Here is an 18,844-nt window from a genome sequence, read left to right on the forward strand (position 1 = left end):
CCTTCCTTCCCTGCCTCTCTCACCTCTGCCTGCGTGAGCTGGTCTCGCAGCTTTTCCACCTCCTCCCTCAACTCTCGGATGATGCGAGCGTTGGGATCCTCGTTGACCACAGCGTGGTTGACAATGCTCTTAGCCCGGTCGGCGTAGCGTAAGGTCGACAGCGTCTCGTCGTAGTTGTCCGCCGCGGGGCTCACAGTAGCAACCATCGCCGTGCGGCTGTTGCCGCCCAGACTGTCCTGTTGAGGGAGACAGTCGGTGTGGGAGAAAGAGTGAGAAATCATATAAATGTACAGAGAGATGGGTACGAATGGGTGTGGGTGAGAAGAAATGTTGTGTGAAACAGGACAGTTGGTGTGTAAGAGAAAGAAGGATTCCTTACCTTTAGTAGCCAGGTGAGTACTGAGTCTCTATAGGGAACAAACTTAGTCTTGTTCTTCCCTGCTCCCTGGTCAGCCAGGGCAGAGATGACCAAACCCAGTGTGGTCAGGGACCTAAAACCACAAATCCCATTCAAACACACTCTCAAAACACTCTTTTAGGGTGCTCTTTGAGTCATTGTGTGTGTGGTAATTGACATACTGCTCGTCCAGAAAAAAAGGTATACATCTTGAATCTGACAATAAAACTGTGTGGGTGTGTGTGTGTGTGTGTGTGGCGGGACCTACTTGTTGATGTTGCTGCCTTCCTTCAGTCTGTCCCCTGCTGCTCCGGTCTTGGCAGCTCTCTCACTGCCAGCCAGGTCCACCAGACTCAGCTTGCTCACCTTCTCTCCACTCGTCTACAGAGAGGAGGATTAGAGGGAGGGAGGAAAGGAAGCAGGGACAGAGAGAACAAGATTGTCATGTGTATTGTGATGTTAGTTCACACTATAGTTTTGGCCATACAAACGCTGTTTGCCATGACAGTAACTCTTATTTAATGTTATTTAACTTATTAAGAGACAGAGTGAGATCGAGAAAAAGAAAGGGAGGCGGAGTGGGAGAAATGGAGCCATTGAGACCTATGTCTACTAGACCAGATTTGAAACAATAACAGAACTAAAACACCAGTGAAACCGTTGATTTTTCAGTTTCAAAAACATCCTCTTTTCTACTGTACTCAACCTTGCATAGTTCCCCACAAACAGAAACATTTGGTGTGCTGAGTAATGTTGAGAACTGGAGTTACTGGGCTAATGTATGGCACAAGAGTTTTGTCCAGTTTTACTTTGACCTTAATTCACCCCATCTGGCTTCATCCATAAAGTGAGTTTACCGAATGAGTCAGATTATGTCAGCTAGTCGGACTAATTTCCGGTTGATTTAGTTCCATAAAGCCAGTTTAATGTAGTTTGAACTCAGTTACTATGGCCAGCTATGCTAACCTGGTCCAGGACAGGTTAACTGTCAGGCTTGGCCCGTGTTGGTGCTTAAACCAGACGTTCCTGTAACCTGTGGCATATTGAACCTTTTTTAACCACTATCAGTAAAATATTTACATTTATATAAAATGAACTTCAATAAAAAAAAAAGGCTATAAATTAGGCTAATGCATTAAACACTGATGAACAATGATTTTTGAATGATCCAAACTACATAGTCTACGATTTACTTAACATAAAGCAATACAAAAACCATGTTAAAAAGTTATTATTGGTTAATTGTAGGCTATATGAAAGAAAAGTCAACGTAGATGTGTTTAGTGGGCCTATGTTTTTTGTAATCGATGAAGTAAAGGTCAATAAAAGGATTTCAATCTACGTATCGTTCATGTCAAGTCATTTTATTTTGATGAGGTGGTGGATGAGGTGTCATAGTATGCGGCTTAAAGATGACATTCTTTCGGGAAGAAGACACGTAGTTGTGAACATTGCGTTCTGCCATGGTGGATCTATATGATCCCTGTTCCACTTCTCGGGCTGCTTAAGATTATGGTGCATCCACAATTATCTTGACTACTTGAATCTGACTTTAATTAGTCAGATTGCATGAACTAGAATTGTCCTTTATGGAATCGCTTTAGCTCCGACTGACTTGTTAGGTTCATTCAAGTCAGGTTTGGGACTTTAATCAAATCTTTTTTGAGCAGCCTTTATGGAACAGGCCCCTGGTCATGACTTATTCAGAATTACATTGATGTGAGTTTCCTTGGGCCAATCACATGATCCTGTTTTCCTATCCGGCCAATCAGAGGACCTAATGAAAATGAAAGGACACTTCAGCCAAACTCTGTTGGACCTTCCAAAGGAAGCAGAGACAAAAGGGAAACACGACATACACACTCGGGGGCACACAGACACACACGACACACTCAAACATGCTCACACACACACACATCGCAGGAGTAACAAGCCTCTATTGTCCTTGTAATTACACTGTCAGCTGAAGGGGCGGGGCCTCCACTGACCAGGAGATGAGAAGAGGAGAGATGAGAAGAAGAAGCGAAAAGTAAAGAGAAGAATGAAGGAGGGATCCAAGAAGAGAGGATTGCTACGTCCCTGCAAATGCATGCGTAAATGTGTTTGTTCAGAAAAGCAGCTGGACAGAGAGACGGAGGATGAGGGGGGCATGAAAAGGGGGAGAGGAGGACATGCAAAGTGATAGAGAGAAAGACAGAGACACTGGGGTCACTCCAGAAATAAATACAAACATTCAGTGGTGGGACAGAGACAGCAATGAGTGAATGCATCATAGAGCAAAGAAATACAGAGGAAGAGCAAACATGGAGGCCAGTATCTGGGGATGGGATACATACAGAGGGATTGTCAGTAACAGAAGCTCAACAGAATGAGGAGGGGTGAAGGCTGAAGTATGTGTGTGACATTGTGTGTGTCTGTGTATGGGGTAGTGTGTGTGTGTGAGTGTGCATGTGGGAGTGTGTGTATGCAGGGGCTCATACAGTATGTCTGGGGTCATGCTGAGTGGGAATGGGGAAAGGAAGATTACAGTGTGTCCTATAAAAACAAAGACTGCCCTTGTCTCGAGAGAGAGAGAGAGAGAGAGAGAGAGAGAGAGAGAGAGAGAGAGAGAGAGAGAGAGAGAGAGAGAGAGAGAGAGAGAGAGAGAGAGAGAGAGAGAGAGAGAGAGAGAGAGAGAGAGAGAGAGAGAGAGAGAGAGAGAGAGAGAGAGAGAGAGAGAGAGAGAGAGAGAGAGAGAGAGAGAGAGAGAGAGAGAGAGAGAGAGAGAGAGAGAGAGAGAGAGAGAGAGAGAGACAACAGACAGACAGACAGAGACGAGAAAAGGGGTTAAAAAGCAAGGTGGATGAAATGAAAACATAAACCTGCATGAACACACTTCCGTGTAGACATGCACATTTTGGCGAAAGCAACTCAACCTAGTGCCTTGTCCTTTTTCTCAGTGTGTGTGTGTGTGTGTTTTAGTTCATGTGTGTGAGAGTGTGATCTCAGAGATCCTTTCCTTCCTCCTCAGTTAAAATGATCCGGCTCAAGACTATTTTTAGCTGTGTGCGCTTACATCCTAGGACACGTGCATCCAAGGCACGTTCAGGAGTAGTCTCCAAGTCTCCCAAGAACTTGAACCATGCAACAATTTGATCTATCTATTTCAGATGATAAAAGAAAAACCTTCTCATGCAGCAGAAACGTTCTAGTCAAGGGCTGGTCCAATCAGTCAGCCAGAAGCCATATTCAATAAGATGTAGCCAGAACTCCCAGAAATATGTCCTTGTTTGAACTGATGAGGCGATTGTATCTACCAGAGTTACATTATTTATTGTGTGTGTTGAGCCTATAGCCAGACACACAGAAGCAGGGTTGGATGACCAGGGCCCTGACCAGGAGAAAAAAGCAGGCTAACACACACACAGGCTGATCAGGCCATCACTTATTTACAGGTTTTCCAGGTGACGAGGTTGGTTCCACAGCAGTAGAAATGAGGGCTGCAACTAGAGCTGACTGGTGAATCTGGGACATGAATGTGTGTGTATGGTTGTGGTGGTGGGCAGGGTGGAGGGGTTTGATGTAAAGTGATAAGACTTGGCCTGCAGAGGGCGCACACACACACTTACACATATTTGTATGTGTGTGCGCATTTCCCTTACCCCAGACTGCAGATCTTTGAGTGTATGTGTGAGGATGATGTTAAAGACGGCATGAGATCTGCTGCTCTCCTCGTTCATGTTGGTCGCTGCAACCGTACGAGACTTGTTTCCTTCAGACATCAGAGACTCTATGTCCTAGACGGGGAAACAGGAACAGAAAGAGGACAGACAGGAGAGAAAAGATACAGGACAGCCAGGAGGAGAGATGGAGAGACAGACAGTGAGGACCAGAGTCAGAAGTGATTAAAAAGGAGACAAATGGAGTCTAAAAACGATCTTGTTTTTTTCTTATGCTGTGTTCTCACCGAAAGCGAAACATTTTTTTTGCGTGCCGAGATTACATCTCTCTAATAATGCCAGAAATCTGTGTGTGTGTGTGTAGAAATTAGAATGGGTTTAGTTTTCCACGATCAGAGAGAGAACCAGGCACTCTGCAAAGTTCATGTCTTGCAGGTGTCCTCTTTATAACCCAACGGAGAGCAGTGCCACAATTGACGTTGTTTGAATAAGCATTTCAACATCAAATTATGAAAAAGATAATTTTTTTTATTTGCGTCCCAGCCCGTTCACTTTGATTGGTCCTCAGGTCTGCAGCGAGTTCAAATGAAGTGAAACTGAGCGTAGTACAGAAAATAGGGAAATTCTGTTTTGTTATTTTGAGGCAAATTGGCTTTAACGACAGATAAAATGTCTCAAATGCTGCTCTCAAATGGCTTGGCTAGCAAACAGAGCGACAATATAAAGTGGATTCGCTTTCAGCATAGATCAGTTAATTTTGTTACATAAATGAATGTGTTAACTGATGTCAAAAGTGCCTGCACATTGCAAATGTACAAGCACTGTATGGTGAATTAGGCCTACAATTATGACTAGGGATGTGTGTTGATAAGAACAATTCCGATTCCTTAAAAATTCTTGCTTATTGATTCGATTCCTTATCGATTCTCGTATCGATTCTCGTATCGATTCTCGCCTCTATAGCCAACTAGGTCTGTGCATCCTGCACCCCGCCCACGCACACTCGTTTTAAACAAATTTCTCAAACTGGCTTTGACTGGCTCTGAAATTAGCTAAATACCTAACACATCTAGGCCTCTTCAGGCCTCTGTTTTCAAAACAAAATCTAGTCGGAGATAGAAACTTTCAGTTTTCTTGTGTTCAAGCTTCTATTATTCAACACCAGTAGGACTTACAGGGGTCCTAACAACAAGGGAAATAACTTCAGTGTCACCTTTCAAAAGAGACCATTTGCATGCATGTACTCCAAATGGTTCAACAACAGCTTTCAATGTACTTTGGATATGTTGTTTAGGCGTTTTCAGGCACATTTAACAGGACTATTAAAAGGTTAAACAAATAAAATGCTAAGTTTAATAATGGATAAAAAATCGGTATGCTTATTTTAACAATGGGACACACGAACGTTTGCTGATAACACACACCCCCTGATAACATGAAGTGATCAATAATATCAATACTAATGGGAGACGAATGCCGGAGCTAAAATGTATGCTTCAAACGATGGGACAGAAGATATTCTTGATCGACTACACACAATAAAGGCAAATTGCTTCACACAATAACAAGTGGTTGTGATCACTTTTGAGCAGTTCAGTTCTAACTTGGATAGTTACGATGCGTTTACGGTGCGTACACTTCAGCAATGCGATGTGAGCTACAACATTTTTTCCATTCATTTTCAATGGAGCCAGGCAAATCGCTTGCGTGGTGCATTGTGGGTAGCGACGCGACCGAGGTGAGATTTTCTCAATTTTATGCAAATGAAGTGCGTTTTTTGCTAGCGATGGCCAATCGGCATGTTTTCTTGTTTCTCGTAACGTAGCAACCATGGTAAACATTTCTAGCTTTCAGTTTTTAAGATGGAGAAACTAATCGCCTGTGTGGATGCATATCTCGTCGTGTACGATATGTCTCAGTATTTGTATAAATACATTAATAAAAAGAATGAGGCCTGGTGTAGGGTTGCCGACCTTGTCGGTGCTCCTGGTGGGTATTTGTACTTTCAAATTCAGTCTCTCGTCACATTACAAAATGTGTTCTGGTAACTAGCTAGTTACAGTAGTACTGTAGCCCGGCTGGAACTCCCTGGTCGTATCAACAGATTAGCAGAGACTTTGAGTTATATCATAAAACGTTTTAACATGTTTTGTATTTTGTATACAAGTTGTATTTTGATCGATGTTGCGAGTACGAAAACCCAAGTCTGCACACTTGGCCAAAGGGCTGGGCGATATGGGTAAAATTGTTTCGATATAGATATTTATATTTACATTTGATAACTATAATTAAGTAGCCTGACATTGTCATACTCATAATTCTAGTCAGAATATGAGTCTGAAAACTCTCCGTTGGGCTTTGAGTACGGAGCGTGTTTCAACCGAACTCGTAAAACAAATGCCTCTACGCTCAATTGGATAGACCTACAACCAATCAGAGCAACGTATTATGTTGTTTGTTGAAAACGAATTCAACCCAAGGGCTCTTTTGTGACGTTGTTGATTACGTTACTGTTGATCATCTGTCCATCATCGTATAAAGCCCGCCCTGGCAATTTCATTGGTCCGTCCCGATTCTGGGTTTTCTGTAGTTGTCCCCAATACGAGACCCTCCAGACCCAACTTCCCGAACAATTTTTTTTGTGGGCGGGAGAAGTTGGGATAGCAGCCAGGCTAATAATTAAGACAATAGACTACAGATCTGTAGTAGTAGCTAAATGAGTCTCTACCTCAACTTTTTCCCTACACTCGGCATAAAGTTTAGGCAGAGCGGTGTGAGAGAAATGTTTGCGGCCAAGGAGCATGTACCTGGTGTCAAGTAGCTTTAGCTTTTTAAAACCTTGCTTTTTATCAATAGCCTACCTATCAATACATTGGCGCAAACTCACACTTTCTGCATGTTCCAACGAGGGATTTTGCTTAGGTGGTAAAAAAGGTTTCTTATATATTAGTATCATAATTGGACCTCTCCACATAGGTCCGCAAACGATTTGCCGACGTAGCAAGAGGTTGCCTTGGAGGTGTTGACAACATGGCGTCTGTTCCAGATTCGTTGTGTTTGATTTGGGATTTTCCCACGTGTTGTTGTATTATATAAAAAAACAAATACGGACTTTGACAGATCTACAAACATCTTTGTAAGCAGAAATTTGTTAAAACGTTTGTTAACCGAGACCGTAGGTCTGCAGTTTGTCGTATTACTAGTAGCCACCTGTTTGTTTACCACACTAATTTGCACCGAACATTGCTCTGCTCTTTGTCGGATTTCAAAAAGCCAAACTACTTCCAAATAACTGAAGAAGACAACCCCATTTTATCAATAATTTCTTCATTAGAAGTTCCTCCCTCGCCATGGCTATCGCTGCCACTGTTTTCAGCAATAATTTTCTGCGGTTAACATTAGCTACTCCACTGGAGGCGCTCATTATATATTAGTGAGCGTAGGCTACCATTTCTCAGCAACTTCCTGCTTCACCACAGAAATCAAATGGACTGCTGTTCCCAATTATTCTCCATCGACATTATTGATATTATTGAAAATGAATTAATGTAACAATATCTTTATTGAGGGAATTCATTACTTCGATTATTATTTTTATCTATTTATCGCCCAGTCCTACTTGGCCACGACAACTACAACAGTGACTTTAGAGAACTACAATTCTACATCTGTTTGCTTTGCCCCCGAACGTGGTGAACTGTGGGAAGGCAAGCGATGGCAAGCGATTTGCGTCGCTGCAGTGTAAACGCAGTGTAGAGATGAAGCGCGAACGTTAGCTGCGCTGTTGCATCGAACACATGACGTTCCAGTAACTTCATTCCATGCTGTGTGTTCAAATGCTTCTTCATATTTGTAGTATTTCCTCCCTTTGACAAAATATATTTTTTACACGCGTTACAAGTGGCATTGTTGTCATTTTGTCTTGTGAAATACAACCAAACTTTAGAACGCTTCTTCCTAGTTGCCATGTTTGCTGCAGTCTGTCTGAATAAACTATAAAAGTGTGCGCATGCGCAACGGCACAGGGAATTGTTAACATTTACATTTAGTCATTTAGCAGACGCTCTTATCCAGAGCGACTTACAGTAAGTACAGGGACATTCCCCCCGAAGCAAGTAGGGTGCCTTGCCCAAGGACACAACGTCATATGGCACGGCGGGGAATCGATCCGACAACCTTCTGATTACTAGCCCGACTCCCTCACCGCTCAGCCATCTGACTCCCAGAATCGTTAATGAATTTTGCTAACGATTCAAAGGAATCAATTCACTTGGAACCGGTTCTAAACAAGAACCGGTTCTCGATACCCATCCCTAATTATGACAACTGTCACAACCATTGTACATGTAATGACTTTGGTTATTAACTAATGTTTAGATGTTTGTGCTGGACTATTTAACAGAAAATCAATAAAGTATCATAACATAAGCAATCTATAACGTAGAAAAAGCAGACAAATGAAGACTACATATTCATAATACATTCAAGTATTACAATAATGTATTGTATTGTGTGCAATAAAGTATCAAGTAAATAACCCTACTGAGTCCTCCCGCCTGAACCACTGAGAAGAAATGTCATCATAACTGCATCCCGGGCACTGCACTGGAACTGGAATCTGTAATTCCAGAAATCTGTGTGTGTCACCGACAATATTGCAGGCACTGTGCCCTTTCTATAATTCCAGGAATGTGTGTTTGCCACAAATTTTATCACGGGCACTATGCACTATCTATTAGGGGTGGAATGGTACATGTATTCGTATTGAACCGAAAGGGTACGGGCGTGGTTTGGTGCATGAAATTACATGGAGAATACATTTATAAAATTGCTAATTTGCGTGCAAATTAATTAATGTAATGCAGAACTACTGTTAGATACTCGTGTTCTTTAGGACACCTAATCTGTTGCCCCGCTTTAGCTCTGAGGCTCTGATTGACGCCGCTGTGAGTCAGAGATAGCTAGCAGCACTAAGGACGAGTGGTGGCGACCCACGAGAGATGGAGGACCCGCCTCTTTAAGATCGCAAGTTTGGGAAAACTTCGGTTTCCCATTCAGTTACAGTAGTACAGGCGAGAGAGTGATGGATAAGACAATAAACTCAGGAGCAGGGGCGGATCTAGAGATTTTCATTCGGGGTGGCAATGGGGTGGCAGAAGGATGTTGTTGGGTGGCCTCCTGGAGGCGAATCAAAACCCAAAGTAGGTGGATACAGTACTTGGGTACGGTATGGAATGGTTTGCTGAACCCAATGCTAGTTTCCTCAAGGATCACAATGACTCTTGCTTAGAGACTGTTGCTCTTGTTGGTTAGTGGTAGCTGATTTAAACTGTTGTATTCTATTTGAGTTAATCTTATTTTTATTTTATTGTTGCTTGCTTTTCTACAGGTACACTTGCACTTAATGATTCATGTTGTTTAATTGTAACTTGCTTAACTACATGCTCTTATGGTTTTTCCCTTTGGCACGTACTTTTTGGTTGTTCACAATATGTGCTTCTTGTTTTGGCTACCCGCAATGCTTTGGGGATATATTGTTGTTATTATCAGTAACCTATGCACTTTGTAAAGCTTTCTCTTGGGAGTCGCTTTGGATAAAAGCGTCTGCTAAATGAATACATGTAAATGTACTTCATGTGGTAAATGATTAGGCTATAACAATGTAGTTTAAATTAAACACTAATATTAATATTATCTATTGAATTGTTCCGTAATGCACAAATAATATTTTTCCATGGGAAGATTAGGGTGGCAAATATTTTTATTCCGCCACTGACTGTTTCGGCATTTTTCATTAGTTGTGGGGTATGTGAGTGGAAATACATCTAAGATGCTAACGCATATAACGCATCTGGCGTGTGCTTAATGACTAAAAATATCCGATGCTATCACAAGGTGTGCCAATCACTGGAACGAGACAAAAAAAACTGTCCAACTTTTCCTCCCTACAGTGCTTAACCAGCCTTTAGATATACATACAAATAGGGACAAAAAAAAAAATCACTGACGCAATCGGAATTTACATGTCATCTTCAATGTGCCCGTATTCACTCGTAGAGGAACCTGGTTTGTTTTGCTTTTCCCTTCATTGTACCAAACTGTGATGTCTGAACCGTGGTATGAACCAAACCGTGACTTCAGTGTACCGTTCCACCCCTACTATCTATAGTTCAAGGAATCTGTATGTGTGTGTTTTACTGACATCTTAATCAGCAACTGCATCTCAAGCACTGTGCATTAGTATAAAAATAATGCAAACACGCAAATGTGTGCCGGGTGATGCGAATGACACGATGAACACTAACATTTTCACCTCAAGTAAAAATATGCGTGATGGTGTGTTGCAAAAGCTTATCAATGTTAAGATGTCAGTGATGTTTTAGAAAAAATGGAGGGCAAGAGTATTGTCGATTGTATTTGTTTATAGTAGCTAGTCATTTCAGACATGGTTGACAAAAAAAAACGGATAACTCCCAAAGAGAAAGGCGAATCGCGCAAATAAACAAATGATTCCGCGGTCAATTGCGCGAGTAACGCTTTCGGTGTGAACACAGCATTAGATACACATTCCGATACGGTTCAGTGTGTATGAGAGTGAAGGTGTATGGTTGTGACTATGACTGTGTGGGGGTGTGAACTACCTTGTAGCTAGCAACAGCCAGACGTGACAGTCCATCGACATAGGGCCCCAGCACCTTGTGTTCCCTCACTCTTAGTGCCTGTCTACTCCTGCGCGACACACACACACACACACAGCTGTGTTCAGTCTGCTCCTCTACCGTGCAGCCTGCCATACCGAGCCCATATGGCAGTCAGATGTTCATTTCTCAAACAAACTTCTGGGGCTTTACTGGCTGGGTTACACAGGTCAAAGGGGTCATGTGTAGATAATGGGCAGGGGTTCCTTGGTAGCACACCCTAGTGTGTGTGTGTTGTAAAAAGGACTGTGGTAACCAGGAAGACATAGAATGTTTTCTGTTCTAAAAGGAACATCTTGCATGTAATCCACCTAGCTGGACCAGGAAGTACATACCCAACAAGGAAGAAAAAAAAAGCATAAAATCAAGCAAAGAGGAGGCAGTTGTGGGTCAAAAGGTCAGAGGTCCTACCCCTTGGGGTCGAGGAGGTCCCGGACCTTCTCGTTGTAGATCTCCATGTAGGAGACCTCCACAGTGAAGCTCTCCTCCTCCCTCTGCTCCAGCAGGGTCCTCTCAAACAGGGAACTACACAGACGAGGGATGAGGCCGGGCTGGTCCACAGACCCCATCATGGTAAACGACTTCCCCGAACCTGGGGGACACAATGGTAAAAGACGAGAGGGAATGACACAGAAGGAGGGAAAAGAGGCAACCAATGGGAAGTAGTGATGGTGTGGCCAATTGAAGGACTCGACGAGTCCTGACGAGGGTGCAGTACCAGTCTGTCCATAGGCAAAGATGCAGGCGTTGTAGCCCTGGAAGGCGTTGTGTAGAAGACTCTCTCCAAGGCACTGGAACACCACATCTTGACCTGCAACCACAGAGCACAACACAAGCTATCTGTCACGACTGTAACAACAAACGTCTCTGGGATCCCTCACCAAATTGCTCCTGCTAAGGTTTCTTACATTTTTTACTGGGAGTTTTTTCTTTAGGGTTTAGGTTGGTTGAGAGGCAGTTCTATGGGCACATGTAACATTGCTTGTAAAAAGGGCTACACAAATAAAATCTTTACTTTGTATATCTGATAACTACAAACTACAAACATATGAATCCATAAGAATTGCTTCAAAACAGATAAGAAAGAGAGGAAGAAGAGATGGATGAGCAGGAGGATGGGGAAACATGAAAACAACTGTACAGGGGGGGGGGGGGGGGGGGCTAGGGATGCTCATTTAGAAAAAGAAAATTGACCGATAACAGACGCTTGTTAACGACCCTTAACCATTAAATGACAAGATTCAAAAGGTAGAATGGACGAGAGTATGTGACCCATTGCAAAAAGACCAATACAACAAATGTTTTTCCCCCCGATAAAAGGTTGAATCCGAGAGCGCTAGCTGTACCTACACGATTGGCGGCTACAACAACACGGAAGTACAATTCGTTATTTTGCTGCTGCTCAACAACGAAAATGAAGAAGCACAAAGTCGCTAGATAAAACTTTTGACTAGGGAAGGTGAAAAGTTGCTAAATCTAACAACATGGTTGCTAAATTGCCAACACTGTTTAACCGATAGTATTAACCGGTAAACATTCGTTATGTCGGTCAATGGCTACACGGTTAATTATGAGCATCCCTAGTGGAGACAGTGATGGTTAACTGACTGACCGGCAAACTTGTCCTTCTCCGACTCATCCATGGACCAGAAACAGTAGTCATAGGCAAACACCTGAGGGAGGAAATGTGGAGAAGTGAAGTGGAAGGGAAGACAGAGAAAGTAAGTGTCAGAGAGAAAAAGACAGACACATAGAATAGAGACAAACATGGCACATCCCAATGAAATTGTCTACAGACTGGAACATCAACAGAAGCATTGACAAACAAGCTGTAAAAGCACATGGTCAACATACGGTTACTTAGATATGCAGGCTGTTACTAAGATATTTGTAATGCATCTAAAAAGCTTTGTTGTTCGACTCGACGATATAGTAATCTGGACAATGACTATGTACTGATGAAAATGAGACAATCTGAGACACCGTTGCGATGTGAGTTACCTTGGACTGGCTCCTAGCAAGGTCAAAGTTCACAGGGGTCACAGGAGAGGTCATGGAGAGAGAAAAAGAAAGACAGGGGAGAGAGAGATGAAAACATGTTTACCAGCAAACCATGTAACATCAGTAGTTGAGTCTAAACTACCAAATCCTTCTATTCTGTGTACAGAGAGAAGACCCATAGATCATGAAGAATACAATGGGCTCCATTTAGACTGGAGATACACACTGATAGGATTCTATTTTCTTAATGTCTATGGGCATTTCTAAAAAGAGAATATAATGAGGAAGCCAGGACCTAGTATGAAGAGAGTGAGAAAGAGAACTGAGGAGGGAGAAAGAGGGTAAGAAAGGGGAGAGATTGAGGAAAGAGAGAAAAGGTAGTGGGACAATGCAATCAATGGAGATACAAAGTCTCTTCCTTTCTCTTTCTCTGCCTCCCTGCTCATGTCATCAGTTGGACTTTGCTCAGTGGACCCGAACACAAACACTCATCAGCCAATGAGAGAGAGAGAGAGAGAGAGAGAGAGAGAGAGAGAGAGAGAGAGAGAGAGAGGGAGAGAAGGGAGAGAGGAGAGAGAGAGAGAGGAGTAAATATGCATTGGAGTCTTATCTACCCTAGGCTGAGCAATAGCTTTGCACAAGACTGCATGAACACAATGACCTATATAAACATTACATGGAGACCGTGGGAGAGAGGCAGTGAGCGAGAAAGAGAAAGACACAGCGGTATTTCTACAATGCCTACATTCACAAAAACATGACGAGACCTCTTACACAGACCGACAGCAAGAGGCCCTACCTAAAACATCCTGTATGTCCTCAATAACCTCTCTTTATCATTAGAAAACCTCATTATTGCCAGGTTACTTCTCCCTTCCGCACATCATTCTACACGCTTACAAATGACCAAACATAGGCCAAGCCAATACACTCACAACGTAAAAGGGCTAGACATTTGCAACCCAATCGAGACACCTAAGCACCAATGTCTCTGCTCAGCCAGTCAAATAAGGACAGCCTTTTAGAGGAGGAAGAGGAGAGGGAGGCTGAGGGATGGAGGGACAGATACAGGCTGAGGGTATGGACAGTTAAGAAAAGGAGGGGTGGAGAAGAAAAAAGAGGAGGGATGGAGAGGGAGAAAATGAGGGATGGTGAGAGGAGGTCTACAGTCCCCCCAGGCTGGTCCTGTCATTAGCCATCAACTTGAAATCCCACACACCATAACCACACCACAGTAACAAGAATAGCAACAGGGTGTATGTCTGTGAGACAAAGAGAGATGGTGTGTATGTTTCTGTACGGCTTGTGAAAATGTGTGTGGATGCATGGGCCTGTGTGTTGTCACATCCATTCAAGTGACATCCGTGAGTTGCCACATCCATATAGCTGTAACCGTGTGTGTGTGTGTGTGTGTGTGTGTGTGTGTGTGTGTGTCAGTGGAGGGTCGAGGATGGAGTCAGTCAGTTCACCAGTCAGTAGGGATGGTCAAGTTGTGTGTGAGAACATGAGACTGGATACAGAACAGCATCTCATGCACAATGTCGGACTAACCTGGAGGACTGTGCTGGGCACTTCATCATTGTGTTGGTTGAGGCTTGAGTTGCATGTCAAGTGGCATTAGAGTGCATGCATATATATATATATATATATATATATTTTTTTTTTAATATGTATTCATGGATTTCAGTCACGTGACTTTTTTGTTTCGGCCGCCATCTTTAGGACCGATTTGCAGCCTCTCCTCGGGTCTCCTCAGTGAGAATGAATGATGTTGTACACGAAAGTAGCACACATAACCACCGACGAAAATTGGACAACACTATTTAAAAAAAATAGATACTATAGGTTTGGATCCCTATTTAATGTGAACTGCACATTAAAACTGTGAACTGCTTACTCCACTAGAGACGTTTGCTGACATCTACATTTACCTCGTCCACAATCCCTCTCCATTTAGGCATTTTGAAGCACTGAAGCCTACCGCTACTTAGGAGTAGCTGGAACAGGGAGTGTCCAGGGTGGGAGGGGTCAGCCACAATCTTCCTCGCTCACCTCAGGGTCCTCGAGGTGTGCAGGTCCTCGAGGGTAGGCAGATTGCAGCCAAACACCTTCTCAGCAGTGCAGATGATACGCTGCAGTTTTCTCTTGTCCTTGGCAGTTGCGTACCAGACGGGGATGAAGGTGAGGATGGATTCAATAATGGCTGTGTAGAAGTGCACCATCATTGTCTTTTGCAGGTTGAATTTTTTCAGCTGCCATAGGAAGTACATCCTCTGCTTTTTTGGTGAGAGAGCTTGAGGTCCTGGGAGAGGATGGTGCCCAGGAAGCGGAAGGACTTCACAGTGTTGACTGGGGAGTCACACAGGGTGATGGGGGTGAGTGGGGCTGTATTCTTCCTGAAGTCCACAACCATCTCCACTGTCTTGCGAGCATTGAGCTCTAAGTTGTTCTGGCTACACCAGGTCACCAGGTTGTCAGCTTCCCACCTGTAGTCAGACTCATCCCCATCAGAGATGAGCCCAATGAGGGTGGTGTCATCCGCAAACTTCAGAAGTTTGACAGACGGATGACTAGATGTGATTTCAAGAAATCTTTGAATATGAATATATATACATATATATATATATTAAAAATTGCGCCTCTTGGAAAAATCGAGAATGGATTTTTAATAGAATCGTGACCCAACGAATCAATTCGAAAGGTACCAAAAGATTCCCACCCCTAGTGCATAACACTTTAAATGCTGCAGTGTAAACCCTTGGTGTAGCCTGTGTTCACGAAAATGTTTGTATTTGCTGATTTATATAAGCACACACCTGCTCATATAAAGCAGGTGTGTGTCAGTGGCAGCTGTTATCATGGGCCTGTAACTTACTGCATTCTTACAATTATTCTCACTTTCACAGTCAGATTAATTAAGTGTGTATGTGTGAGAGAAAGCAATAGTATGCTATTCAGGATGCAGCACACCCAGGATGAAGCACACCCTCATGTGTGGGTGTTTCACATATTTAATGGTTTGGCCAACACCCTTCCTAAACAAGAGTGTTACTTTGACCTTCACCAATCCCTGCCCTCCCGCCAGGGTTCGAGCAAGCGAATGAGAGAAAGAGAGATGGATATGAGTGTGTGTACTCAGTAGCTCACAGTTCTATGATCCGAAAGAGTGTATGAGCAGGACTTTGTGTTTATGTCTGCTGAAAGAGACAGGCCCTGAGGAGTGCTAGTATGTGGCAGCTGCTCCCCCCAACCCATCACCAAAAGGCACACCCTGCTCATCTCTGGTGCTAACACTCATCTGACCTGGTGTGACTGGCACGAGAGAGAGAGGTATGTGAAGGGTTACAGACACAAAGGCTCTTCAGCACACAACTCAAAGGGATTGAGCAGAGGACAGCTTCAACATGACCTTGTATTTTTCACCATGGGGCGATTGAAACAAAGATCTTTGTAAAGCTGTTTATTGGTTTAATGTCGTTGGGTCTTGTTGTTTTCAGGTTTTGCTGGTTCTGTTCAAGCACTTCCCGATTCACAACACTGAGGACAGTTTACCACACCTGGACCAAGCACCAGACCATCCTCATGCTGGAACAGATATTGGCTTATTGTAGCTGCTGCCAAGCCTGGTCCTAACCAGACTCTCGTACATTTAATTTGTACAGAGTCTGGCCTTGCTCTATTGACAAGCGTTGACTTCCTTGTAGGCGGGTACTCTGTTGAAGTTAAAAACTATTGGATCTGCCCAGAGCCACTCTGATCTGCCATAGCCAATTGCTAGCATTCGCCTTAGCCAATTCCTTCACCACTACTGTAACTGAGATAGCTGCCGTAGCTGGAAAATCAAACTGCTCCCGAACCCCATGGGGAGGAGGGCCACAACATCATGGCCACCAACAAAACTCTGCAAAACTTGTTCTTGCTTCGGCTTTAGCTTATGGATATTCGGCAGCATTGCTACAACGGATTGAATTTAGCTTGCATCTTTCTCCCCGCCATTACGGAACTACAACACAAACTAGCGCCACTCCCTCTGTTTGCTAATTGGCCGGTAGAAAATTAACCGGAGACATCTGACTTATGTACCTCATGGCCAGACCTAGTACAGAAGCAAAATCAAAATTGAGCAGAAGTACATAGGAGTGCAGAGCCAGGCTAGCTGCTGCCAGCCTAGCAGGCATATTGTCACACAATGTCTCATGTAAACTATACAACAACAAACGCAAGCACAGCTGTGATTACAGTTCTTGCTGAGCCCATCTCCTCTTATCTGTGCTGAGTTCCATCAGCTGTCTCAGAACCACAGGAGGAATTCTACCGCAGAAGGTCTGGCACAGAGCCTTAGACGTCATCAGGTTCAAATGCTTTTTAAAATACAAGAATGTTGACATTCTAAATAAATTATTTGCATCCAATTACTCTCCACCCCCTTACTTGACAAACACACAGAATTCAATCCAATTATAAGAATAGGGCTTCAATGCAATGTTGCATCAACATTTTGATAGGCTGTACATCAAGTCACCAGTAACATTTATTCATGGATTGAAATTGATATGCTCCCAAAATTGTATCTGTGCAACTTCAAAATATATGTGAGTGCATTTTGTGCAAATAATCGTTATGGTGCTCACCTGTTTAATAGGGGTGGGGGGGAAATCGATTCACATTCTAATCCCGATTCAGTCGCCTTTTTTTTTTTAACTTGAATTGTTTTTTAATCAAATCGTGACCCCAAGAATCGATTTGAATAGAATTGTAAGGTACCAAAAGATTCCCACCCCAACTGTTTAATTTCTTAACTTAACGCTTCATAATTTGCCAACTGCACAGTATGTGCCTACTGTAACAGGCAGGCACATACTGATAGTGACCGGTCTAAAGTTCTATCCAACATTACATAACCAGTTAAACTTCATCTTCACCGTCTTAACTTTAATGCAAATTTTAGATAAAGTTAGTTCAAATCAGACGTCAATCACTCCTTGTCACTGCGCTATGCTATCACGTGACTTGCGCTCTAAATTTGCTGAAAAGACAATATGAAAGTTTTCGATGGGTGCTCCAAACTCTTTACTGATGGCTGAAGAAGTGAACTTGTTTTCTCCTAAAATGAGTAAAAAATGTAATTACAGTTTACATGGTGACCCACAAAAGATACCACAATTTTTTAAGCGGCATTTATGTTAGTAAGCATAACAGAAATTTTAGCAGAGTCCTGTGAGGAAACATTAACATGGCTTGCTAATTTTCTTCCCTCTCTTAGCTCCTGCTCCTTTCCTTCCTCTCCGCATCTTCCTCTCTTTTGTCATTGGATGAAGGAACCTACCGGACTCGGACAGAATGGAGTCGTAAAGCTGGCACGCATGTAAGTGCACACCAATGCACACAAAACACACAGACCCATATACTCACAGAGAAACACCAGTTTTCCTTTACCCATGTTTCTTAGAATGCCCTTGAAGCATCAATTCTCCCTCTGTGTATACAAAACACTCCAACACTGTGGCGAGACAGAGTCTGACTCAATTTTGCAGTCATTTTGCAGGGGGTTAAACACATCATCTCTAAGGCACCAGCAAAGATAGGTTTCCACCTAAAACGTGGATTCCATACATAAGCCTAGAGGGACTTACCGATCCCAGTGACGGCTGTTCATCATGCTAACTTGTGTGAGCTCTGAGCTCCATCTCTGGTAGGGCTGGGGCCTTCCTAGGGAAGAGGCCCTGATTTACTCTCTGATCAGGCTGGTGGGGGAGGAGAAGCTTCAACGAGTCAGGGAGAGAGCTCTGCTTTTTATTTTCCCTGGTCTATCCATCCATCTAGCTGTCCATTTCCCCCTCGCTCTTAACCACCCTTACTCTGCCATATTTTATCTCAGGCTTCTCCTCAGTTCTTTCTCTGCCTCTACCTCCTTATCCTCCTCTTATTTCTCCACCGGAGTCTTTAACCATTATAAAAAACAATTTTATACTAAAAAAAAATCAACCCTATAACCGAGCCCCAGCCCTAAACCCTAGCCCCGACCGTACATCTCAGCTCTATCCCCCCCACTCAGACTGACGTTCACCACACTGACAGCTGTCAGGGTG

At 43.2% G+C, this 18,844-nt stretch overlaps 1 protein-coding gene across 3 annotated transcripts in view; it reads right to left on the reverse strand.

Moving 5' to 3' along the window:
- Positions 1 to 18,844, reverse strand: part of kif13ba (kinesin family member 13Ba) — a 49,313-nt gene that overhangs the window by 20,564 nt on the left and 9,905 nt on the right. For all 3 annotated transcript variants that reach the window (XM_084667348.1, XM_084667346.1, XM_084667347.1), the window contains 9 exons: positions 12,756 to 12,768; positions 12,367 to 12,427; positions 11,473 to 11,565; positions 11,166 to 11,346; positions 10,698 to 10,785; positions 4,039 to 4,173; positions 666 to 778; positions 380 to 491; positions 24 to 236 (listed from right to left, as the gene is read on the reverse strand). In XM_084667348.1, the coding sequence (XP_084523474.1) occupies positions 24 to 236; positions 380 to 491; positions 666 to 778; positions 4,039 to 4,173; positions 10,698 to 10,785; positions 11,166 to 11,346; positions 11,473 to 11,565; positions 12,367 to 12,427; positions 12,756 to 12,768 (1,009 nt within the window). The remainder of the gene's footprint in view (positions 1 to 23; positions 237 to 379; positions 492 to 665; positions 779 to 4,038; positions 4,174 to 10,697; positions 10,786 to 11,165; positions 11,347 to 11,472; positions 11,566 to 12,366; positions 12,428 to 12,755; positions 12,769 to 18,844) is intronic.

Source organism: Hypomesus nipponensis, chromosome 12, assembly GCF_054491055.1.
Source record: "Hypomesus nipponensis isolate SF chromosome 12, ASM5449105v1, whole genome shotgun sequence".
In the NCBI taxonomy this organism is placed as follows: Eukaryota; Metazoa; Chordata; class Actinopteri; order Osmeriformes; family Osmeridae; genus Hypomesus; species Hypomesus nipponensis.